Source organism: Rhagoletis zephyria, unplaced genomic scaffold, assembly GCF_001687245.7.
Source record: "Rhagoletis zephyria isolate East Lansing unplaced genomic scaffold, Rhagoletis_zephyria_1.1 Rzeph_scaffold_01471, whole genome shotgun sequence".
In the NCBI taxonomy this organism is placed as follows: domain Eukaryota; kingdom Metazoa; phylum Arthropoda; class Insecta; order Diptera; family Tephritidae; genus Rhagoletis; species Rhagoletis zephyria.
Window position 1 is genome coordinate 40,800 of NW_016158555.1, and position 26,782 is coordinate 67,581.

General features: G+C 36.1%; 1 protein-coding gene across 5 annotated transcripts in view; it reads right to left on the reverse strand.

Moving 5' to 3' along the window:
• Positions 1-26,782, reverse strand: part of emb (exportin-1 emb) — a 97,051-nt gene that overhangs the window by 28,148 nt on the left and 42,121 nt on the right. For all 5 annotated transcript variants that reach the window (XM_017617704.1, XM_017617705.1, XM_017617709.1 and 2 more), the window contains exons 3-6: positions 22,151-22,521; positions 21,605-22,084; positions 21,210-21,542; positions 20,782-21,147 (exon numbers count right to left, since the gene is read on the reverse strand). In XM_017617704.1, coding sequence (XP_017473193.1) covers positions 20,782-21,147; positions 21,210-21,542; positions 21,605-22,084; positions 22,151-22,521 — 1,550 coding nt within the window. The remainder of the gene's footprint in view (positions 1-20,781; positions 21,148-21,209; positions 21,543-21,604; positions 22,085-22,150; positions 22,522-26,782) is intronic.

A 26,782-nucleotide genomic window follows, 5' to 3' on the forward strand; every position in this document is an offset into this window, starting at 1 on the left:
CATTCAACGTGAGGAAATAGCATATACGTCGATAAACACCGTTATGGAAAAAGACCATCCAACGAAATTTTCGAACTCGATTGATCTTCCAGGGAGGCCCCACATACGGAAATTGAAAATAGGTGTGCCAACTATCATGTTGCGGAATATTAATCAGCCAAATCTTTGCAACGGCACGCGACTCGCACTTAAGAAAGTGATGAAGAAAGTAGTGTAAAGATTTTAACGTGGCCTTTCAAAGGTGAAGAATTCCCATGATTCCGACCGATACACCATTTCAATTTAAAAGATTGCAACTCCCAATTCGATTGACATTCGGAAACACAATCAATAATGCTCCAGGTCGAACTTTGGATGTTGCGTGTTCCTGTGTCAGCAAACCAGATATCCTTGATATCTACGCAGCCAATGGAAAAACAACAAATATAATAATTTATCATCTATATAACAGGAATATGCCACAGCAAAGCGTGCCAGGGTACAGCTAGTTTATTTATATTTTACTTGTATGTATGTACAGCGAATTAAAATACAGCGGCTCCGCTGGCTTGGTCATGTCGTTCGAATGGACACCGACGCTCCAGCTCTGAAAGTATTCAACTCGGAACCCGCTGGTGGTAGCAGAGGAAGAGGGAGGCCCCCACTGCGATGGAAAGATCAGGTGGAGAAGGACTTGGCTTCACTTGGCGTTTCCAATTGGCGTCAGTTGGCACAGAGGAGAAACGACTGGCGTGCTTTGCTGAACTCGGCCAAAATCGCTTAGGCGGCTACAGCACCAAATAAGAAGAAGAAGAAGAAGTATGTACATACAGTGACGGGAAAAACTGTAACATGGTGTAACACTTTTTACTTCAGCCATCGCTATCTTTCCAAGTTCTAAAGCCTTTCATAATTTTGTTGTATATTCTTATTGGTACACCTGTACTTCCTCTCTCATAACGATTTGAAGTCAATACAATAACAATAAAAAAACCAGCATACAAAAATGTAAATTAGGGCAAATGTTACAGTTTTGCACTCACTCTCAGTTTTACCTTTTACAGTTATCTCTTACTTAGTTGGAAGTGAGATGACTTTTTTCTGTATTGCAATTTATTGAAGAAGTGATCACCAGTAAATAATATAGGTTATCAGGAAACATAAATGTAAATAATAGATTTACTACGGAAAGGCGGGGCCGCACGAAAAGTGGCAAAAAGATGTGGAATTCGCTACTTGAAAATGTTAAGACTGAGAAAAAATATAGCCTAAAGTGTTCCCAAGGACAAATGAAGGTTGTCAAAAAATATTACGGTCCGATATCTTGTGAACTTAGAAGCAAATAGCGATGCAGTCCCTATTTCAGAAGCGCTTAAGATATTAAACTTTAATGCAAATCAGTAGACAGCCAGGCGAAGAATTGCTAAATTGAGCGCAAAGGATCACAAAAGAAGAAAAAAGCAAATTTGATCTAAATACATGTGCGAGTGTGGTAGCGTTTTGCTGCATCGCACGAAACCCGGACCGTTGCCTATTGGGATATGTTAGGCCCTTCAGAATGCAATAAAAAAAAATATTTTTAAGTTTCAATTGAAGGTTATTTGGTCTGACTAGACTAAATTAATCGCTTTCAATCAGATGGCCGGGAATGGTATTGGATCAAAGGCCCAAATTAAGCCCATGCGCATCATGTAAGGCAAACTGTGAATCACAGTGGTCGGTCAATAATATTTTGGGGTTGTATTTAAAAAATTTTGTTGGTCCGTTAGTACGCATTATGCGTAAGGAACAGTATCTGTTCATATTTCAGTAAAATTTGCAAGATGTAGTCGAATAAATGAGAGTTTCTGCTGAAAAATCACTCAAAACACACTGCACATGTTCGCAAAGCCAGGATACAAAAGCAAAAATTTGCTAATTTGAAATGACCTCCACAATCCGCGGACATGAATCTCATCGATAATTTGCGAAATCAATTAAAAGCACAGCTTAATAAGTATCAAAGTCCGTAAAATCCAGTACAAGAGCTGTGAAAGCAAACTAAGGACATATGGGAGGATATACCTCCAGAATTTTTACAGAGATACAAATAAGGTATCCCAAATCGCATCCAGGAACTAAAACAAGCAAAAGTGTACCGAACATTGTGTTAACAATTCTTTTTTTTCGTCAAAATTGTCAAAAAGTTATTAAAAATATATGAGTGCAAAACTGTAACATCTGCCTTAATTTACATTTTTGTCTGCTGGTTTTATTATTGTTGTTGGATAGACTTCAAATCATTATGAGAGAGGAAGTACAGGTGTACCAATAAGAATATACAACAAAATTATGAAAGTCGTAAGAACTTGGAAAGATAGCGATGGCTGAAGTAAAAAGTGTTACACCATGTTACAGTTTTGCCCGTCACTGTACATATACTTATAGTAATTTAGCCTCATTTATCAAAAATTCAATTAACAAACATGGCTTGGATGCATTTATCCGCCGATGTGCACACTTCAAGCATCAACACGAAATGAGGTTGTTGTTTTTGTTTCCAATGCGATGCTCGCAAACCACGCTACAAACGACCAGCCAGTTTTAGTGGCGCAGCACGGTGCAGCGAACAAAGGTGGCGCCGTCAGTGATACTGCTACTTTGGTTTTGCCGATTTTGACAATTGTGGTAACTTGTAAATAAACCTTTGTTTACAAATCAGCGAAAGAGAAATTTTAATTATAAGTGAAAAATCAGTTTAAATTGTGTTAATTTGCAATTTGTGAGTGATTTTTGAGTTGAAGACTGCGTAAAAACTAATACAATGGAGTGCTGTATGTTAAATTGCGACATTGACGGCTGTCAAGGATGCAAGAAGCGTAGATGCAAGTGTACCGCTGGGACCAATCGCTGCATTTTGTACACATAGGGCATGGCAAAGTCGTTCCCGAAATGTCTCTCTATTATTATATTAACAGCATTTCCTCAGAATGATTTTGCTTCTGCTCCAAGCAGCCTCCATTAGCAAGTTAACTAATCAATCCCGCAGAGATGCTGCCGCAGTTTTCTGCAGCAGCCTTAATTGCAAAGCAATGGAGTAAACTAAAACTTTTGCTGAAGCAGCCTCAGTTGCAAATCAATGGACTGCACTAAAACGTTACCTATTCTCTAAAAGATTAGGTGATAAATGCAATATTTTCGCATTTAGCAAAATTAAAACACGTTTTTCGCTGTAAATTGAACTGTTTTGGCAGTTTCTACTCGTTCTTCTTTTCGCTTATTCTTTGTTTACTTGTGGTACACAAATGTCAACGGCCAGGACGGCGCAATCTTGTATTCTATCATTCTTGGTGGCGCAGTTTACTTTTAACCCATTTCGTCATATCAGGGTATTTTGAATCATTGAAGTGAGCACATGGTGGGAAATTACAAGTAAGCGATTTTTATAATTTTTTTTTTTACTTTTGAAGGGAGAAGTTGCAATTTGGCAATGTAAAACTGAAAAATATAAAGATAGGAATAAAAAACAAAAGTCATGGAAACAACTGCTGGAGAAGTAGAGGGAAGTAGACAAAAAAATCAGGGCATACGTGCCTGCTACCGGCGGAAATTGCAAAAAATTCGGAAAAGTGAGTGTCCACGTTGTAGTACTTTAAAAATTTAGAATTTTTGCGGGACCAAGAATTGCAACTTGTAGGCTTTTCGACGATGGAAGATTCTTTGGAAGACTATATTAGAAAGTTTCGTGTAGTTTTGCATTTTAAATATTGTTTTTTTTATACGCGAGCGCACTTGTGCACACTTTGTTCACATAACATAACATAACGGTTGTTTGTTACAGGCAAAACGAATCGAGATAGGTATAGACAAATGTATACATAAATGACCAGGATGAAAAGATAAATCGATTAAGCGGTGACTGTCTGTCCGTCCGTCCGTCTGTGCACACGATAACTCGAGTAAAAATTGAGATATCTTAACGAAACTTGGTACGTGCACTTCTTTCGGGCGTAGGACAGATGGGATTGAAAATGGGCAAAATCGGACAATAACCACGCCTACCTCCGATATAACGGTAATTTTCAGAAATACGAAAACTGCGATATTTTAGTAACTACTGAAGGTTATTCACTCAAAATTGATAATTACAATCATTTTTAGACGAAAAATAAGAATATTATAAATTTTTTAAAAATGGGCGTAGCCACGCCCACTTATGGTTACATGTGTATATCTTGGCAACCGCTGCATCGATTTCTTCCAAAGCACAGTTGTTGGCCTTGGTACAGGATACCAAATGGCCGAAAATTTTTAAAATCGGACAATAACCACGCCCACATTCCAAATAGGGAGAATTTAGAGATACATACAGGGTATCCCTGCAAAAATCATTGGACCATGTAGTCTATTTGTGGTATATTGGAGTACTTACAAAAGTGTTCCTCTGTCATGCTGTAGCGGACCAACTCGTGTCTCTGCGCCATCTTATTGTTTGTTACCCGATAATTGCTCGTGTTTTAACGAAATCTGATTAAAGTTGAGAATTTGAAAGCATATTTGCATGTCTGGCTGTAGCTGAACGTGTAGAGATGCTCCATGTTAGTTGTGAGCTCCCAGCATGTTCGGGTTCGAATGCCGTCAGAGGCAATATGTAATTTTTAATTTTTGACTTGGTTTTTATTAATTTCGAAAAAGCATCTGAGAAGTGAAGAACAAAAGCGTGTACAAACGAAAAAATATAACAATGCCATTGTTAATATGTTGGAGTAGTTTTGTGCTACTCTGATGTAATGCAGGGATGGAGTATATGGTTCTGCCCAAGGACATCGCAATGTTAAATGGACCATATTTTTTTTATGAATTGTGGTTAATTTTGGAGTATTCCTTGGTCCTTAGGGAGTACTCATTATACGCATGCATGGAGAAGTCGCGATTTTTGCAGGGTAGTAGCAGAAGTGTGGCGGTAGCTGTGTGACAAAGCAGAGCAGCTCGACGAACATGTGCGCGCACATGCTCGGCTTGCAGTGCATGTTCCTCGTTTGTAGGGCGGTTCACGAGCATGCTCGCAAAGAATCAAACAATTTTGATTTTCAGCGTTTGCTCGTCGTTTGTAGCGTGGTTTCCGAGCATCGCATTGGAAACAAAAGCAACAACCTCATTTTGTGTTGATGCTTGAAGTGTGCACATCGGCGGATAAATGCATCCAAGCCATGTGCGTTAATTGAATTTATGATAAATGAGGCTAAATTACTATAAGTATATGTATGTACTAGGGATGTTGCGAATGTGGAATTTTATACATCCGTGGATGCGAATGCGGATGCGGACGTTTAAAATCTAACATCCGCGGATGCGAATGCGGATGCGGACGTTTAAAAGCTAACATCCGCGGATGCGAATGCGAACCGGTTTGGGGAAAATTAAACTCATAATAAGACTAAATGTTTTTTACTACTTGAATTTAAAAATTGGAACATTGTACTTAATAAAAACTTTTTGAAGGGTCGTAAATCAAACCTGCGCTACTATATAACTACTCGCTCAAAGCGACAATTTGAGTAACTCGAAACTTGGCAAAATTGTAAATTCTTTTCGATTGAAACTGCATCAGTTGAGAGGACTTTCAGTTTATTTATTTATTTTTATTGCGGTGCAATAATTACTTTTTGAGAATTTCATCGGGGCTGCAAATGTCGAATGTACCCTCCTGACATTCATCTTCACAACCATGGCGCAATTGTTGTTTAAACACCGTTCTTTTCGAAAGAATTCTTCATTCTCATTCTTTTAATTGTTTCGGAATTCGTCACGTCATCAGCGTTTTTCGATTTTAGTTTTTGTTACTCAATTTTAATGCTTTCTTCTGTGACTGGTTAGATATACGTCTGTGCACTTGCACAATATTCCAAGGACCGAAATTAACAGTTATTTTTTTCAGAGTTAATAATAATAAATAAACGTCCTGTCCGGATTATAAAGAAACCACTTATCCAAATTAAACAAATTTGGTATCATATGAAAGAGGACTGAAATAGCTTTTAAACAGAAATAACGAATGAAGGCTACCAGCTCTATTTATATTTTTTTATAACTTAATGCTAAAGAAATTCATGTAAATACATACCTGAATGTTTGTTCTATGGTAATTATTTAACATTTTTTATTGAAATATTTTTCAATGTGTGGCTTTCCTCTTTTAGACATTTCAGTTTTAAAGCTATTTAAGTCCTCTTTCATTGGATACCAAACTTGTTTAATTTGAATAAGCGGTTTGTTTATTATCCGGAAAGTATAAGGCATATCAAACAAGTAGCAGCATTAGAGCAAAAACAATATTTGCGTGTATTTTGTTGTTGCTTCTGGTATCGAAAGTGTCAAAAACTGTTCTGATTTTTTCTTCTAAATCAAAGCGCGCCATGTGAAATAAAGAAATTTAAAAAAATTTAAATTGGTAAAAAGAAATAAAAAAATTTGCAACTTTATTTCTTAGTAAATTTGGTTGCTTCTCGTAGCATTGATCCATCCTTTGCAAGGCCCAGTAATCAGCGGTTGTGCTGCTGACTTGGGCGAACGTTCCAAAAGCTGTTATTGAATCGCTTGTTTTGTACGGAAAAAGGTTTCACATGCAAATAGACTTTAACAATTTCGAATTTTTGTGATAAAATATTGTAAAAATTTTACATTTTCGAGACCAAATAATTTGAAAAAAAATGAAAATCAAATTAGCTGCTCTACTGATACTACCCGTTCAATGTGCCTTGGGAAAGTACTTTTATTTCGGGATAAAAAATATTTGGCCAAGTTTAGCTCGTAAAAAAAAACTGTACTTTTCGGTCCCTTCAATATTCGCGGAAGCTCCGAATATTCGCAACAACCCTGGTATGTACATACATACAAGTAAAATATAAATAAATTTAAGTAACACATACATAAAAAAGCTAAGTTAAAAGCATTGCAATTGCATCATCCTCGTCTTTGCTAGTCATCTCTGCGCTACCACGACGAAAACAAATATGAGCCGCTCACCGTCTGTGGCAAACGACAGCGAGCATGTTGGCGCACATGTGCGCGCAGATGTTCGTCGTGTGTAGCCAGTTTGAAATCAGTAGAGCACAGTGACCAAAATTTAAAATTGTGCCTAATTTTTCCGAAAAAATTTGCCTAAATGCAGGACAACGCGCCAATAAATTAAAAATCGTCGACAGGTACCATTTCCTTTATAAAATATATATATATAATACTTATTGCATATTAGAAACAGTTCACGGAAACCCTTTCTTATATGCATTATTTTTTTATGAAGTGTACGCTCAATATAAAGATCCCTTTTATATACCCTTTAATTTAAGCAAATTCTATATTTTAATAAATGTATTTTATTACAGACTAGTACCCCATATTTTTATCTTTATTATAGCAAATGGAACAATATTAAGAAGTATTTCACTGTTTTAATGAATTATCACAAAAATTATTGCGAAAATATAACTTCACAAAACAAAACGTAACAAAGTGTACATACATATGTACACACATATCGTCGATGTTTTTGCAAAACCGCCCATCGACCAGTTGCAAAACCGCCTAAATCGCCGTTGTGGCAAAAATGAAATTTGGAAACCCTGAACTCCAGGCATCGAGATTTATGCATAAAAATCGTTAAATCGTTATTAAAACAACAGATTTGTAAAATAATAGCTAGAGAAAATACCGCCTATGAAGGCAATGCCTTCAAAGAATAAACCGTTTTTTCGCTCTCCTGTAAAATTTGAGTCCCGTAAGATAAGCGGTTTTGCAATTGGGCGATGGGCGGGTTTGCAAAAACATCGACGATATATTATATATGTACAACACTTTTCACGAAAATAGCAGCGCGATATATTGACAATTTAATAACCTTTTGTGCAATTTTAGCTTTTTTATAAAAGTATAGTCAGTTCAACAACCAAAACCATAAAAATCAAAGTTTCAAACTTTCTACAAAAAATGTTCAGTAAAATAGAAAACTTTAATGCGCGTTTATTTTTAATATTTTTTATTTTTTTGCATTTTCTTTATATGTACATATTGTAATTATGTATGTTCAAAAAATTTTATTATGCTTTATATAGATATGTAGAAGAAAAACAACACCTTCAACGAAAAAAGGTCCCAAATATTAACGCGATTTTAAGCCATTTCACACTTCCACTTTAATAATAATAATAGATTGGCGCTTACACATATGTTAGTGTTTGGCCGAGCTTCTCCTCCGATTTGTGGCGTGCGACTTGATGTTGTCACACAAAGCGGAGGGACCTACAGTTTTACGCCGACTCCGAACGGCGATTGTATTTTTATGAGAAGCTGTTTTTCATGACAGAAATACACTCGGAGGTTTGCCATTGCCTGCCGAGGGACGACCGCTGTTAAGAAAAAACCTGTTTTCTATATTTTTGCGATGTTGCTTTGGCCAGGTTTTGAACCCAGGCATTGTAGAGTGGAAGTGCGCACTGCTTACCACTACGCCACAGCGGCCGACTATTATTATTATACTAAAATTGAATGGACTATAAAACTGCATACCCGAAAGTACTTGTGCAGTTAAAAAAAAAAAATTACATATGAACAAAAATCGTCGTTCAATATATAACCCTGAATTACAAAGCATCAGTATATTTTATTACTAAAGTATTTGCAGATTAAATGTCCAACCGTCTTTATAGCCAACTTATTCCTGTTTTCGGTTTTAATTCAATTTTTAAATGAAAAAATGCGCCCAAGGCATGCTGAAGAATGTGACAACATATGATATGAAACACATTTGGAAACATCAACTCACTCAATTAATTTCTCAGGTAACCTGCATAGTCAGCTAATGCTCTATATTCCCGATTGGTGGCTTCTGCATTTATCATCTCACAAAAAATATGTATCTAAAATAGGTATATGATTATTTAAATCTAAAGTATATATTAAATGAGATTCAATATTTGCTTTAGAGAAGAAATCGCGACAAATTTGATTAAATGAAAACAAAAGCGTATATGCAGAATGTGAATGAGAGCTTCTTCTGCTTGCATTTCTATGTTTATATCATTTATCAATTTAAGCATATATAGTGCCGAAAATCAATCGATTGTGCTTAAGGTGCCGGCTGCTTGATAATGGGCCGAAAATGGCATAATGCACACTGATTTTCCATCACTGGTAGAGCACAAAGTCGTTGTTGTATCCGAAATCGCAATTGGTGTGCAGTCGGAGTTGTTGTGTACAGCCTACAGTTGGTGTTGCGGAAGATGTCGTTGTCGTCAGGTTCACGGTTGCCGTTTTGGCCCAAATTAACCAAATTTGGTTCATTTCTTTTCGTTTGGTCCATTGGTCCAATTCTTTTTAAAATGGTCCATTTCACAAGCCTTTGGTTAGGTTATTATCACCCTTTCACTTCATGCAATAGTTTCGTGTTTTCAATCTTTTCTATTTAATTGATGAATATTCCGCTCTATGTTGAATATCGTCATCGTCAGTAAAAGTGACGATACGGCCATCATCAGCCATGTTACTGATGCGCTGACGATCGTCGACGATGATCATGAAGATATTCAGCATAGCGCCGATTGGCAGCACCTGCTAAAAGTGTGAACTCGCCTTGCCACTGATCTTAAAATATGGCATGGCTAATCATCTGTCAAAGCACGCTTCAAAAAACATCGCGATTTCTTGCTAATTTCAATTACTCGGTGACCAATATTAAAGTGGCTGGCAAAAATATGGAAAGGAAAACTTTAATCATAGCATTTAGCACATGAAAATAATATTCGATTTCAATCGAAAAGATATTAAACATCTTGAAATTATTACACCACATAAAGTTCTTTCTGATACTGATGTATCAATTTTGCCGCTACTCCACCAATTTCCTGCATTGGTAAATGATGCAGAAATAATTGAATTTTAATTTCGCAAATTGAGGCTGAGAGAAGGTAACTTCAAGAACTGTACCAATATAAAACGTTTTTGGGATCAAGTGTGTTTGATTAAAAATGGATTCGGTGAAAATGGATTTTGAAAAATTGTGTGATTTAGTTCATAAAATTTTTAAGTCTGCCTCACAGCTCCGCAGCAGCTGAGCGTAATTTTTTTGATTTAGCATTAATAAAAACGAAATTAAGAAACTAATTATAATTTAAAACTTTAAATAATATAATGTTAATAATATACCATTATAATGTACTTTGGATGCAATATAAAAAAATCGTTATAAAAACTGAATTGGCATATTTTCGTGATGAAGAGGAATAAACTCCACTCAATTTCCCGATGTACTAAAAATTGGTAAATTTTTTAACATTTTGTCAATTTTTTGGTCCGAAAAATAAATTGGAAATGGCAACCGTGGTCAGGTTGTAGCCGAAAGAGCAGAGGAAGTTGTAGCAGTCGAAGGTGTAGAAAGTCGAACATCAGGCGCATGTCAAGCCATACAGTGGGGAAAAAGCAGAGCGCAGCTCAGTGAAAATTTAATTTTAATACTAATGTTTTGTATAACTTATTAAATCCGAATTTTTTTAAATGAAAATTTAAGTTTTCCGTTCGGTTACAAATTTTATTCTGACTCGATCTACAAAATTTTCCATTATTTATAGCACAAAATTTTCAATAAAAATTTCTAAGGTTGTTTATTTCTTACCAAAACAGTGATCGTATAGAAACAGTAGTTTTCCTAACAACTGAAATCACTGCCAAGTGAATTCATTGATGTACCTTAACTACTCCCCCTTTAAAATCTGAAACGCCCCTGTTTCAGCTATTTAAAATTTTGTTTGAATAACATAACTTAAATATAACCTTTTAAATAAACATTTTAACAGATATTCAAAATAACATAATGTTTTTAGATAATTAAGAATAAAGAAAATGTAAATAATCAAAACTGATATATTTTTTTAATAAATACTCTAATTCAACATATGAACATAAAGTATAAAGTATTTCATAAAGGCAAAAGGTAACATTCATCTGAGATTACTTTTATGAATTTTCCTCCCTTCTATTAAAACGGTAGTGCCAAGATCCCTTTCAACAACTTTCTCAACGAAAACTTTACTAAATTTGTTCCCCAACCGCTTGTTTCTTCTCACAAAAACTCTTTCTCCTGGTTAATAGGATTTCACTGTTTTATTCTTATTAAGTCTTTTTAAAGCTGTTTCCTGTGCCTTAACTAATATTTCCTTAACTACACTTAATTCCTGAGCAGAACAACCTTGAAAAATTTTAATTTGATACTTATCATAATGACCATTATCATTGTAAAAAAAATTATCTTCATTAACGTACTCACCACAATCAAACTCATCACAGTTTCCGCTCATTATCTCTGGCATATAATTTACTCTGTGAGCTTTCGGTTGAGATCTCTGCGAAGAGCCAGATTGTTCTCGAGGACGCTTAAGAACACCCGCTTGAAATGGTAAATTCTGCTGCTGTTTGGCAACATTAACTTGAGGCTGATGAAAATTCACGTTACGATTTTGATGAGAACCAGTATTTTGTTTAAAATAAGTCCGATTTCGATAAAACAAAGAGCCTGGATCAACTTCCATTGGAACTGGCTTATTAATAGTATTTGAAAATGGCAGCTGATCACTCTGAGACAACTTATACTGCGGTACCGTTGGTCTAGGTTTATTTGGTTTGGCTAAATTACCCATAGCAAACGTATGCGCAAAATCATACCGTCTATGATTAGTTTCTAACTCTTGTGCAACAGCTAACGCAGTCGGAAGGTCCTTCGGCCTTGATGAAAAAAGAATATCACATATTGGACGCCTAAGACCCGAAAAACACTCGCAATGCGTTTTCTATTGCACGTTCGTTAAGTGTATCTATCACATCATCACTTCCACTATAAGTCATTATTTATTTATTTATTATAAGCGTTAAATGTTTCTCGACCATATCATAATAATCCGCGATTGGTTGTTGTTGTTGTTGTTGTAGCAGCATACAAATTCCCCAAAAACTTTTTGGGGAGTGTTGCTGGAGTGACAGTCCTTGGCCAGATATATATCTGGGTCGTTCCGGTTACGTAGACCCGACTGTCGTGGGAACGTCCGCGATTGGTAAATTACCTTGCCTAAGGATACTCACTTCGTTTTCTAATACTCAAATTGGCCGCTTGTCTGCATATGTTTGATCAAGCCTAGCAATAATTGCTTTAAAATTTAGAACTGTATTAAAAGACGAAAGAGTAGAATTAGCTGAACCCGTAATTTTATTTCTAAGTATACCCATAGCAACATAATATTTTTCTGATCCTTCCTTATAATATTTAATAGCGAAATTTGCTGTAGAGCGCCAAGCTGGATGAGAACAGGTAAAGATTTTATCAAATCCATACAACAATTTCCAGAAACAATCACTAGGTTTATTGTAATAGGAGCATATAGTTCAATACTTGGCGATTCTAAACGATTTAAAGCTAAGGTAAGACTATCTATTTGATCAGCTAGTTCTTTCCTAGCTTGTTCACTCACGCTTAATTGTTCAGCAAATTCTTGCCTAGTTTTACCGCTTGTTATTTTTACAATTTCCAACACTTGCTCTCGCGAAATACTCTTTGTATTAAATATTTTTTAAAACAAGTTCACAAATTAGTTAAAAAAAGGATTTAAAAATAAAATTATTCAATAAAAGCAATCTCTAATAAATATTTACGCAATGACACAGAAATCTTCACTATCCTTTTCGCAGGATATTTCAAATTATTATTTTTACCAATTTTAAATAAAAAGCGTGTCAATTTTGATATTTACTTACAGTTTTTAATTTTAATAAACCTATATAGATATAAAAGCCATCTTCCTCATTATATAGGGATTGATTTCTGGTTTTATTCTGAGCTAGTAATTGATTGATGTTGATTTCTTGTCGTGACGGGCGTTGCTTTTAATTTCAATGATGACTTCTTTGACCACGAAGCTCGACGCTTAATTATTGCACTCTTTGCTTGCAATGTCCGAATTGTCCTTGTTTGATGTTGAGGAAACTTTTATAACTCATTGATCGATGATTTCTTGTGAAATTGCTACGTAAGATGTAAGATGTTAACTGCTGCTTAATAACAAAACGCGGCGTCACTACGTCGACTGCTGACCAATAACTTCGTTTAAAACACGGGGTCACTCGCGTTATAGAAACAGGGCGCGTTTTTTTTTTATTTCATTTATATTTTGTATTTTATTTACTTTTATATTTATATCTCTTACTAAGAATAGTTCTATCCTTTTTTAGGATTTATTTTAAAATTATTTTCCTTTTATAAGGGTTTTTTCCTTTTCTAAGGATATTTCTGTCCTTTTTTAAGGATTCTCCTTTTATAAGGATTTTACAAAATTATTATTATCCTCTTATAAGGACTCGTTATATTTTTATCAATTTTACGTTGGGCGCCACTTATTAAATCCGAATTTTTTTAAATGAAAATTTAAGTTTTCCCATTTGGTTACAAATTTTATTCTGGCTCGATCAAGGTGTATTAAACAAGGTGGTGTTGGGGCGACAGCTGAGTTTTTCGCCGTGGAGGCCATTACGTCAAAATGATGTGTTTGTTGTAACTCATACCAATGACAGTATGGACATCAGCGTATAATTTGTTAGTGTAATTTTTTACTTATATACGGCCAACACCACCTTGTTAAATACGCCTTGGGCTCGATCTACAAAATTTTCCATTATTTATAGCACAAAATTTTCAATAAAAATTTCTAAGGTTGTTTATTTTCTTACCAAAACAGTGATCGTATAGAAACAGTAGTTTTCCTAACAAGTGAAATCACTGCCAAGTGAATTCATTGATGTACCTTAACTTATATGTAAACGTAACCTTTTGCTTATCGAATTAATTACACTGGATCACACATTTGAATTTGGTTTTTGTTCTCCAGATGCCACTATCCAATTTGTATGTAGAATCGCTCGCTGATTCCGAAAATCGAGTTACTTTTTTTTTTGTATGGATACGTTTTCGACATATTTGCAATTTACCGTTATTTAGCTTAAAAAAGAGTGGTTCCACTTATTTACGTATGTCTTACGAACCCATTGAATAATCGTAATACGAGATACGGGAAATGAAAGCAAATAAAATTCTCTATAAACCATATCGTCGGTAATACTGCAAAATATTCTATGTTACTTATTACCTCTGGTGCTTAATTGATCTGTTATCTCTATCTGATCGCTTCTGGCAATAGTTCATCTTCATCAGCCAAAGGTAGACAGTTTTGTCATTCGTTTATTAGGGTGTAACGCATGCATTCCGGTGANCATTGAATAATCGTAATACGAGATACGGGAAATGAAAGCAAATAAAATTCTCTATAAACCATATCGTCGGTAATACTGCAAAATATTCTATGTTACTTATTACCTCTGGTGCTTAATTGATCTGTTATCTCTATCTGATCGCTTCTGGCAATAGTTCATCTTCATCAGCCAAAGGTAGACAGTTTTGTCATTCGTTTATTAGGGTGTAACGCATGCATTCCGGTGAAAGTAAGAGACCATCTAAGTGTCAAGGGTACTAATAGACATAGACCGTTTTGCAGTATCACCGATGATATATACATTACTTTTCGATAGCCCTTATAATTTCTGAGAAATTAATTAATCATTCCAGATTCTTGTTTTTTTTTCATGAAAAAATGGAAAAAGTTCAAACTTTGACAGAGACAAAATTTTAAAAATAACAGTTTCTGTGTGATTGTTTTGCACTTGTGTTAAAGCATGTTCCCTTAGAAAAAATGAAGCTACCAATGAAGAAAATCGATGGATAAATAAGAAAGTAATGATTGGTCAAATGAAAATGTGCGAGGCTTTTTGTATGAAATATGAGCAGAAGAGTGTTACTCATACGCCATATACACCTGATTAGGTAGAGTGTTTGCATCGGAAGCAAGAGGGGTCGGAAAGTTCTTCATCAAAAAAATTATGTCGATTTTCGGAGCAATTCTTATAGGAATTGGATAGTGGCATCTATAGAACATTTTTGCTGTAAACCAGTGTTGTCATTTGTTGTTAACGATATACGTATGTTTCCTTTTGGCCACATGCATATGTAGACGTTAGAGCAGAAATATTTGAGCGATATATGTTTTGAATGGTTAGGCTGTCGACAGTGGGCAGAATATTTTAAGCGTTCTACAACTGTACATGTTTTAATTTGATGATTTAAAATCCATTGCAAATAAAGCTTGGTCCATGTATTTGTGAAAAAAAAAAGTTTTGTAGACTAGATAACTAAAGATTAGTAGGTACTCGTATGTACGGTGGCTCAGGTTAATAAGATTAGTATACGAAAAATCGATAAATTATTGTCGTAATTAATTTTGTTAAATTGCTATTCATTTTGAAGTTCTTTGATATTTTACGCATTTTATAAGTGGAAACGATTGACAATGGAGAGACACGAAATTTTAGAACTGAATGTAGCCGGACTGAAACAGGAATTAGTAGAACCTTCCCACGACAGTCGGGTCTACGTAACCGGAACGACCCAGATATATATCTGGCCAAGGACTGTCACTCCAGCAACACTCCCCAAAACTCTTTGGGGAATTTGTATGCTGTTACAACGACAACAACAACAACAACAGGTATTAGTAGATTTAGGACTGGCCACTACAGGACGGATAGTTACCTCACAGGACCGACTCCTAGACCATTTCGGTCTGAACGCTGACAGCGAGGATGATGGCGCGAGCACTGACGGTAATGCGTAGTAGTTTACACAGCCGTACTCCTTTTACATTACGCGATATAGAAGACTCGTTGATTTTATTTAGTGGTCGGGTTCGCCGCAAATTTAGGAATGGCTTGAAGATTTTTAGCAAAATGCCATTGCAGTTCACTGGAAAATTTATATACGCGAAGGAGCGTGATGTCACAGATTGGAACTCGTTGATACAAGCACTGAGATCCGAGTGTGGGACCAAAGTATCTCATCGATAGAAGTACATCGTATGTTAAGGAATCGCCGCAAACGCAGTAATGAAGATCTGAGAGAATATTTATCAATATTCCTTAATGGAGATCGGGAAAACTCCAGGCAAAAAAAAATTAATTTGTACCAAGCGATGTCCATAGCGGAACTCAAGGAGAAGATTCGCGTGTATGAGATGGTGGTAGGGTCTAGTCGCCAACGAGCGAACAACTCGAACCAACAGAGCGTCGGAAGCAGAGCTCCGGTCAATCCTAGTGTACGCAGAGAGGGAGGTAAAAGGTGCTATAAGTGTGGCAACACTTTGCATCTGGCCAAAGACTGTCACGGATCATTCAAATGCTTCAGGTGCAGCAAGTCAGGACATCGGGCAAGCGACTGTAGGAGTGCTCATCATTCAGCGGAGCATCATCCATCGTACTAGTTGGAAAAAAGGTTGGAAGCAAACGGCTGTGCTGTGATTACCGACGGCTGAATGAGAAAATTGTAAGGGACAACTTTCCCATGCCATTAGTAGACGACGTAGTCGAAAGGTTACACGCGGCAAACGTCTTTACCACACTTGATCTCTCGAATGGATTCTTCCACGTACCGGTTGATCCTAATTCGCGAAAATATACCCCGTTCGTAACTTCCAACGTTCAATATGAATTTTTGTACGTCCCCTTCGGCACTTCAAGTTCGCCAGCTGTATTTTCCCGATTTGTTTTTGCTGTCTTCCGCGACACGATACAAAACTGAACTGTTGTTGCTTATATGGACGACCTTATCGTTCCCGCTAAGGATGTCGACAGGGGAGTCGAAAAGCTGAAATCTGTTATTAGTAGGGCAGAAGAGTACAACCTACGGTTCAAATGACGGAAATGTCAATTTCTTAAGACGAAAGTTGAATTTTCAGGTTATATTATACAAAGTGGTACGATCAAGCCGTCCGAGGCTAAAACAAAGGCATGATCGAAAGGCTGTGCAACGTTTTTAGGACCTTACTTCGTATTTCTGGCACGCAATGGTCGCTAAACCGTTTTCGGATCTCCTGCGAAACGACGTGAAGTTTACTAAAAAAGAGGAACAGCTCTTGGCGTTCCATCAGTTGAAGGCAGCATTAGTTAGGGCGCCAGTATTGCGGTTGTATAACCCCAAATCAATGACAGAGGTACACACAGACGCGTCAATGTATGGCTATGGAGCTGTCCTTCTACAAAAGGATGTTGATGATCAACAAATGCATCTCATACAATACATGAGCCAGAAAACGACGGAAACCGAAGAGAAGTACCATACCTATGAACTGGAAGTGCTGCCGATTGTTGGAGCAGTTAGGAAGTGGCGTGTCTATTTGCTGGGTCTGAAGTTAAAGGCGTGACCGACTGAGTGACTAAGAGTCTCTCGTTGGGCGTTATTCCTACAGGAGTTCGCGTATGAAATTGAGCACCGAAGCGGAAGTAAAATGAAGCACGTAGACGCACTAAGTCGAATTTTTTGCCTGATGCGGGAGGATTCGTTACAGCGCCGACTAGGCCCAGCACAGCTCATGGACCCATGGATCAAAGCAGTTTTGAAGATTCTCGAAAAGGACGAGTATGAGGATTTTCATGTAAAACACGGAGTGCTGCACAAAGATCCCTTTAAGGAACTAATCGTCGTGACCGAGGCAATGGAGGAGAAATTATTAAAGTCTTCTATAACCAAGGCCACTTCTCACCGAAGAGAACGCAGGAAGCCGTTGAAAAGACTTTCTACATCCCGCAGTTGCCGAGGAAAGCGTACAAAGTCGTGAAGAGCTGAATGACCGTCCTCTGGGAACTTATCACATTGACCATCCTGGGCCAATGAAAATGACGTTGAAGTGGTAAGCTATATTTTCGTGGTAGTCGACGCCTTCTCCAAGTTTGTGTGGCTATATGCATCGAGGAGTACAGCAGCGCCGGGTGCGATCAATCAGCTGAAGTGGCAGGCGGCGAAATTTGGAAATTCCAAGCGAATCGGCTCGGCGTCCCATGCTTTTAGAGTACTGGGAGCAGGAAGGGATACAACACCTGTTGATAGCCACCGGTGTCTCTCGGGGCAACGGGCAGGTAGAGCGCATACATAAAATAATTGTTCCAATGCTGACGAAAACTGTGTGCTGGGAACCCGAGTCAGTGGTAGAAGCACCTCGAGCGAGTCCAACAGACCCTCAACAGTACGCCTCCTCGGTGCAGGAAGATATCACCTTTTAGACTTTTAACTGGTGTCAAGATAAGCATCAACGTTATTCCGGAATTACAGCAGCTTATAGAGGATGCGACCATCTGAGATTTGGACACCGAAAGGGAGGTACGAAAAGAGGCACAAGAGAATATTTGCAGGATACAGCAGGAGAATCGTCGATCCTTCAACAAGAACCGGAAGGATGTAGTGAAGTGCAGAGTCCATTAGCTAGTCGCCATTAAGAGCACACAATATGGTACCGGACTCAAGCTGAAACCAAAGTTTCTGGGTTCGTATAAGATCATCAAAGTTTTAACGCATGACAGATACGAAGTGCGGAAGGTCGAGGACCACGAAGGTCCGAGAGCTACGACAACGATAGCGAAGTACATGAAGAAGTGGGAGCCTGCAACCGAACAACCGAGCGTGCCAGCATTCGAGCCGAATGACAAGTCAGGAGGGCCGAATGTGGGATTAGGTCCTAGTACGGTAACACGGCAACACCGACACCAGTCCTTTAGTATGTATAGGCAGGCAACCCTACTGACCGAACTTACCGTACCTAACGAACGCACTGTCTGTTGTAGCCGCTACAACAGCAACGCACTGTCTAAATATGGCTGTCCTAACTGCCATTGTAAAATATACATCAGAGTTCATTATCGACCGTCGCACGTAAGGACAAAGTGACTAATTACGACGACAAAAATAGAAAAAAAAAATCTTTAAATCTTATCACACACACCTTTCTAATACTCCTTATAAACCAGTCCACTATGTAACACACAAATTTTGACTTTTAACGCAACGCAGCAGCTTTAGCAGAAGCGCAAAGTTGGGTTTTCTATTGTGCGTCGAACTAAATAATTTTTTGTTTGAAGCGATGATAAAATAGTTTCGCTTGTCATTTTATTCTTATTAACAACTAATAATTTTTAGACTAGTTAGAGTTATAAAAAAAGTTCCAAAGAGTACAGCAATTTCACTTCAACAGTTCGAAAATTTAACAAATATCACGAACTCGTCCCCCCTTTTCCCCCTTCATTAAATAAAGCATATTTTTCTTAAGTCGTTTATTGGGACGAATCGAGACTTTAGGAGGACAAAAATGTTTACTCCATATGTATTTGATAGATTTCAATGAAATTTGGTATCCAGGGGTTTTCGTTGTCAATAATTTCGAAACTGATATAAAATTTTCAAAATTCAAAATGGCGGATACAATATGGCGGAAGATATCTTAAAAAATGTATGGATTATGAAGCTTGGTATCCAGAGCTTTTCGTCGTCACTGATTTCGAAATTGATATTATATTTTCAAAAATTCAAAATGGCGGATACAATATGGCGGAAGATATCTTAAAAAATGTATGGATTATGAAGCTTGGTATCCAGAGCTTTTCGTCGTCACTGGTTTCGAAATTGATAAAAATTTTAAAAATTTTCAAAAATCAAAATGGCGGATCCAATATGGCGGAACACTTTTTTTAAATTATAGTTTGTTATGAAACTTTGTATTCAGAGATCCTCGTTATCCTTGATTACAAAATTGAAATTAAATTTTCAAAATTCAAAATGGGTTCAAATGGTGCTAAAGGTAATGCATTGCGTTAAAAGTAAAACGCCATATTTGATCCGCCATTTTGAATTTTTGAAAATATAATATCAATTTCGAAATCAGTGACGACGAAGATCTCTGGATACCAAGCTTCATAACAATCTATACATTTTTGTGGAAATCGTCCGCCATATTGGATCCGGCATTTTGATTTTTTTTGAATTAAATTTCAATTTCGAAATCAGTGATGACGAAAAGCTCTGGATACCAAGCTTCATAATAATCTATAAATTTTTTAATAAATCGTCTGCCATATTGGATCCGCCATTTTGAAATTTGGAAATTGNATCTATACATTTTTGTGGAAATCGTCCGCCATATTGGATCCGGCATTTTGATTTTTTTTGAATTAAATTTCAATTTCGAAATCAGTGATGACGAAAAGCTCTGGATACCAAGCTTCATAATAATCTATAAATTTTTTAATAAATCGTCTGCCATATTGGATCCGCCATTTTGAAATTTGGAAATTGTATTTAATATTCGAATTCAGTGACGACGAAAATCCCTAATTACCAAATTTCATTGAAATCTGTCAAATACATATGGAGTAAACACCAAGCTTCATAAAAATTTACACATTTTTGAAGAAATCGTCTGCCATATTGGATCCGCCATTTTGATTTTTGAAAATTGAATATCAATTTCGAAATCAGTGACGACGAAAATCTCTGGACACCAAGCTTCATAAAAATATAGACATTTTTTAAGAAATCATCCGCCATATTGGATCCCCCATTGTGAATTTTGGAAATTTAATTTAATATTCGAAATCAGTGATGATGAAAATCCCTTAATACCAAATTTCGTTGAAATCTGTCAAATACATATGGAGTAAACATTTTTGTCGTCCTATATTGTCGATTCGTCCCTATTTGCGTCGCCGCGAGTGCCTGCCTGCCATCGTCAATAAATCTAAGTTTTGCCAGACCGTAAATTATAATTGTACTGTACCAAAATATTTAATAAACTCAATGAAGTTAAATTTAATAAACACTAAAACACTCGGTATCCTACACAAATGCTATTTTAAACTTACCCTAATTTGGATTAGGAAATCTCTCAAATGCTCTTTAAATGCTTGAACATTTTCGTCCAGATTGAAAAGACCAGTGACAAAGACCTTAATCTGGTTATCCGTTAAGTGATTGAAAGCGGACTTCAGCAAAGAGGCCACATACTCTTGTATGAAAATGGTATTGTCCGGTATTGGGCCGAGACTCACTGTTATTTTATTGTTCTCTACCAACGAGAACATGTACGCCAATATTGTGGCATGGTTGGCGAGGCCAGCTGTGTGCGAAGTATCAGTGACAACGGAGAAAATCTGCATTAAAATATCAGTGAAATATGTCTGATAGAAGCTTTGCGCTGCCTGTGGGTGTTGTTCTAAGTTTTGCAACATCTGCAAAGAGTTAAATAAAAATATATCCGTTTTTCCAACTGTTGTTGAGTTGTAAAGCCTACTTTATATAATATGTTCAATCCCATATCAGCAACATTGCGCATTGTGTGCTTAAAGGCCCAAACAACCGAATCGAATACGAGCCTAAATTGTGCCGGTGGAATATTGAGAAATGCTTTAAAGCAATGCGCATTGACAGCTTGTAGAAGCTCATAAAAGCTGGTGCGGTGCTGCGGATAATCTTCGAAATTCTTATTAATCATATCGAGTGTGCACTCAAAGACGGCGTCAAAAATTTTTGGTACTTCGTTCGTGATGTGATTACGTAGTTTGTGCACAATTATGGCCATTGAGCTGAGCACTTTGGGTTCCCTAGCAGACGGCACTTTACAACGCTGGAAAAATAGCATTAGTTATGCATTAGAATAATATGAAAACTTTGCGAACTTAATTGTACCTGGTAATCTAACAAAACCGCATCGAGTAGTGGAGGAATAAAGTTATCCATCACTAATTGATTGTCATTAGAGCGCGATACCCATTCCGAAATTAGATTTAAAGTTTCTTTTTTAACGACGTTCATTGCTTTTATAAGAGGTTGGTTATTTACAACAACACCATTAACCTCAATCGCTTGAATGATGTTCTCAGACGTAATTTTATAAACGTTTAGCATATCCAAGTATATGCGTCCCAACTGAATCACGTAGGCATGACCCAATGCCTTGCATGCAGCTACATTTGTCTTCAAAATGCTACCCAGCTGCTTAACAGCTGTCATATTTTTAAGAAAGTCTACGTTCTTCGAGGCACGAGAAATAATATCATCCCAAACCTGATTTGGCAAGAACATATATTTCTCAATTAAGGCGTCCTGTTGCACCTGATCAACCTGTGCTGATATCATATAGCCAACTGCTTCATAGAACGTATGTACCTGATAAGGCAAATAATAAAAATTAGATAATTGAGAAAACATTCAGGAATTGACAACGCTACTTGCCTGCTGCGGCTGTAAGTCACAAATTATGCTACTCATAGTGCTCAGTATTTCATCGATGAAGGTACACGCCTCATTCGGCTGTATGGTCACAAAGTAGCGTCTACATTTGATGGCAATTTTTATAAATGTATCGCACGCCATATCCTGTACGCCATCGTGAGTTTCATGCATAAATTCAAATAGTTTATTCACCACCGTTTTAAGGAATTTCCAATGTGCGCGCAAGAAACGGGGATATTGTCCAACAACGTACATTATATTCGAGGCGATTATAGCCTTATTATCCTTGCCTTTCTTTTGTTCGCACAAACCGAGTAGGTCCTTAATAACTGTCACAAGGAAACGCTTTTCGTCTTCTTCGCAGAAAGCACCTGCAAACATATAGAAATGGTTTGAATACAGTAATTCAAAATATGCAGAGGAATAAATATTAGTGTGCAACCGAGTAATCGGTATATAAAAGGAATCGATATTTAAATTTTGGGATTTCGCACACACACAACCACCACTGATTTGAGGGCATGATAATATTTTTATATAAATAACAAGATTTAATTATTTTGCTTATTTCACATCAGGATAAAACGGTGTTCACATGAGGCGATTTTCCAGGCAATTTTAGAGGCGATTAGCTGAATCAAAAGTTGGCTGCACCCCAACTTCATTGGAAGCGATTAAGCGATAAAGCGAAAAGTTGCCTGTAAAATCGCCCCATGTAAACCAGAAAAACGCAGCGAGTATGATCAAACTGAGTATATCCCACTCAACATCCATAATTTGTTCTACTTATATGCACTCATACTTATTGAAATGCCCTCGAACGTCATATCCACCCTCAATCAAGGGGTGTCTATCATACTTAACCCTCGTATCTTTTTTCGGACAAAGAACAGTATATTACTGTGCAAAAATCCCGTTTCGCAGTATCTCCCTTTAAAAATAAAAACATTATTTACAGTACCTTACAGGAGCAGTTTTCTGATAAAATAAAGGAATTCCTGGTATGGTAGACATAATACCAGGGGCCTGTACCACAAAGTTTACAATTGTAACAAGTCTACAAGTTATTTGTGATTCGCTTCTAGCAGCTACGAGTTCTATAATTTTTTGTAACATAATAATGCACTTGTAGCTATCAGCGAAATATTCCACATTTGTAAATGTAGTTTCTACAAGCATTTGTAGATGCATTTCGATTTCCACTTTAATATACCAATTTTGAATAGCCTTGATTTAGTTATTTACAAGCTAGAGCTCTTTTAAAAAATCGACTATCCGGCTACTCGCTTAGTCGACTAGTCGATTAGCAACTTTTTTGTCGGTTGATAGTCGAATAGAAATTATTCGATTAACCGCTCGCATTCGACTAACCGTTCACTTTCGTCTAACCGCTCACCGTAGTCTGAAAATCGACTAAAACCATAAACAGAGGGCAGCGTTGATCCGGATCAACTCGGGAATTAACAGCAGTTGATCCGGATTAAGTCCGAGTTAATACGGATCAAGCTTTAACCGAAATTATTCAATAGTGACAGTTTCTCACCATAAAATTATGTGTATTAGCGCGGTGGGGTTTTTGTCAATAAGCATAAGTATTCAAAAAATAAAAATAAAATTTACTCAAAGAAAACAACTACACCTTTTTCAGTTTTAGTCCAGAATGTTGCAATTTAAATTCAGAAAGTTACAATTCAAGTTCAGAATTTCCATTTCAAATTCAGAATTTTCATTTGAAGTTCAGAAAGTTACAATTCAAATACAGAATTTCCATTTTAAATTCAGAAAGCTGCAATTCAAATTCAGAATTTCCATTTTAAGTTCAGAAAGTTGCAATTCGAATTCAGAAAATTACATTTCAAATTCAGAATTTCCATTTCAAATTCAGAGTTACGATTCATATTCAGAAAATTTCCATTTCAAATTCAGAAATTTACAATTTAAGTTCAGACAATTTCAAATTAAGTTCAGAAAACTTTTTATACCTTGCATTCAATGGAAATATACAAATGTGTATATTATTTTTGTGCAAGTCTTTACCTCTATGTATGTAATTATTTATTTTCATTTAAGGGAAAGAGTAACAATTCAATCATTGCAGTACATACTTAGCATGAAATGAAAAGCAATGTTGTGTTGATCGAGCACAATCTCCACCTGATATGGCTACCTTGGCATGATCAATCTTTTTTTCCAAGTACTGCAGCCTCTGATCCGTTAATCCTGGACACTCAACATTGGGAACATCCATACTTTGTTTGACAAGCTGCATTTAGCATAAGCGAATATGGTCCCAAACGAAGATACAACTTAAAATTTCAAATCGTATAGTGAATATGAAATTTTCTGAACTTAAATAGGAAATTTCTGAATTTGAAATGAAAATTTTCTGGACTTGAATTGTGACTTTCTGAATTTGACTTGTAAATTTCTGAATTTGAAAAGAAGGTTTCTGAATTTGAAAAGGAAATTCTGAGTTTGAAATGTAACTTTCTGAATTTGAATTGCAACTTTCTGTATTTGAAATGTAAATTCTGAATTCGAATTGCAACTTTCTGAATTTAAAATGGAAATTCTGAATTTGAACTTCAACTTTCTGAATTTGAAATGGAAATTCTGAACTTGAATTGTAACTATCTGAATTTAAAATGGAATTTCTGAATATGAATTGCAACTTTCTGAACTAAAACTGAAAAAGGTGTAGTCGATAAATCGAAAATGAACGAATTTTCGAATATGCAGTTGTTTGTGAGCGGTTAGTTGAAAAAGTCGAAAAGAAACAGTTAGTCGATTAAGTGAAGTAGACTATTTTTCGAAACAACTTTTGCTATTCGACTAATCGATTAACAAGTAGGGACACGATATCGAACCGAAAGTATCGATATAGCACTAATTTAAAGTATCGCTGTAAAAATATCGGCTACCCATTATTATCGGGATAAAAAGACCCGATATTCCCAATATCAATACCAAATTCAAAAATTAAAACTGAATATTGGACTCTGTAAAGCCCAAAATATAACCATATTGCTTTACATATCAATTTCAAAGAATAGACATATGGGCTTTTCCAGCGGTAAGTCATAGTATGACATAGATTTGCATTAAATGGAACCGCTAGGGTGCGCTTAAGTAAAAATAAAAAATATATTCGGCACAAAATTCATATTAATTTAAAAACAATATTAACAAACAAGTTTCGATGGAGATTTTAGTGGCATAATGTCTTGTAACATGACGTCAGATACATTAACTTTGTAATGCGCCTTTGCGATTCGATACCATACAAGGGTTCTGGTACTCGATTCCAAAAAATATCGTTTGAAAACTATCGATTAAAAAGTATCGGTATCGAATAGAAAAAACATCGATATTGTATCCCTATTAACAAGAGCTCTATTACGAGCATTTGTTTTCGGCGGACGTATAGCACTTGCCGTGAAAAATAAAACATATATTATTAATTAAATATAGCTGCAAATCAAATAATGTTGAAAAAAGTTGCATTATTTACAAAAAGTTAAGGAAAATAAAGAAATTCTAAGAAACCGTAGCATCGAATTGTTTTATTCACGATTACTGGGCCTATATCTTCAAGATTCAGTCTGAACCTTTCCACATATTCTGCGTCTCTCAGGAAGAAAGTATTCATTCTCTCTCGATACCGATACAGTGTATGAACGTTTTCGTCTTTACTTTCGGAATCACTTGATCACATATCAACAGCAAAATGGTATGCTAACGGCAAAATACTTCACTAAACTGAATCAACTCAGCGTTCGACATAGGTAGAAAATTATTTACAATTGTAGAAAAACCCGTAACACAACCGTACAAGTGTGTTCGTTGTGTTACAGAAATAAACAATTGTACAAAAAGTTCAGTAATTACAAGTACGGCACTTGTAACTAAAAGTTGCTTTGTGTTACAAAATATCTACACTTGTTTAATTTATTTAAACACTTGTAGGACTTGTAGCGCTTGTGTTACAGGCCTCAGGTATTCCTATATTGTACACCCCCGAGACAAAATGAGATGTCTAACAAAAGCTATGTAAATCCAAATCTCTCACTTTGTACAAAAATTAGAAAAATCCAAAAAAGTTGAACAACAACAATATTCTAGTTTGAAGTGAAAAATCAACGCGAATTCTTAGCCTATTGAAGCTTGCGCCTTAATAAGCTAAAAAACTACAAACTAGGTATTTTTCTAAAAATTATCCAGACAAAGTTTGTTTTAGAATTTTTTTTAATAATAATCAAATTAGGTTTGCACCGCAACCTAGTGATCTATTTTGCCCTTTATACAGCGTGGCGACGAATAGCGGTTACCCAGTCTTTTTTTTGAGAAATAAAAGGGTCCTTTATAGATTTTGCGAAAAAAGTATTCTAGTGTTAATTTTCCACAGATTTTACTTTAGATGTATTAATTAGTNTTCATAGGTTATGTGACTTTACGTGACACTTTTTCCGTTTTGGATTTTTTATGAATTTATAAAAAATTATTTAATTTTTAGGCAAAAATTATTTTTTTTTCTTAAAAATTAATTTTTTTTTTTAATTCATAAAAAATCCAAAACGGAAAAAAGTGTCACGTAAAGTCACATAACCTATGAACAAAATGAGACATACATCA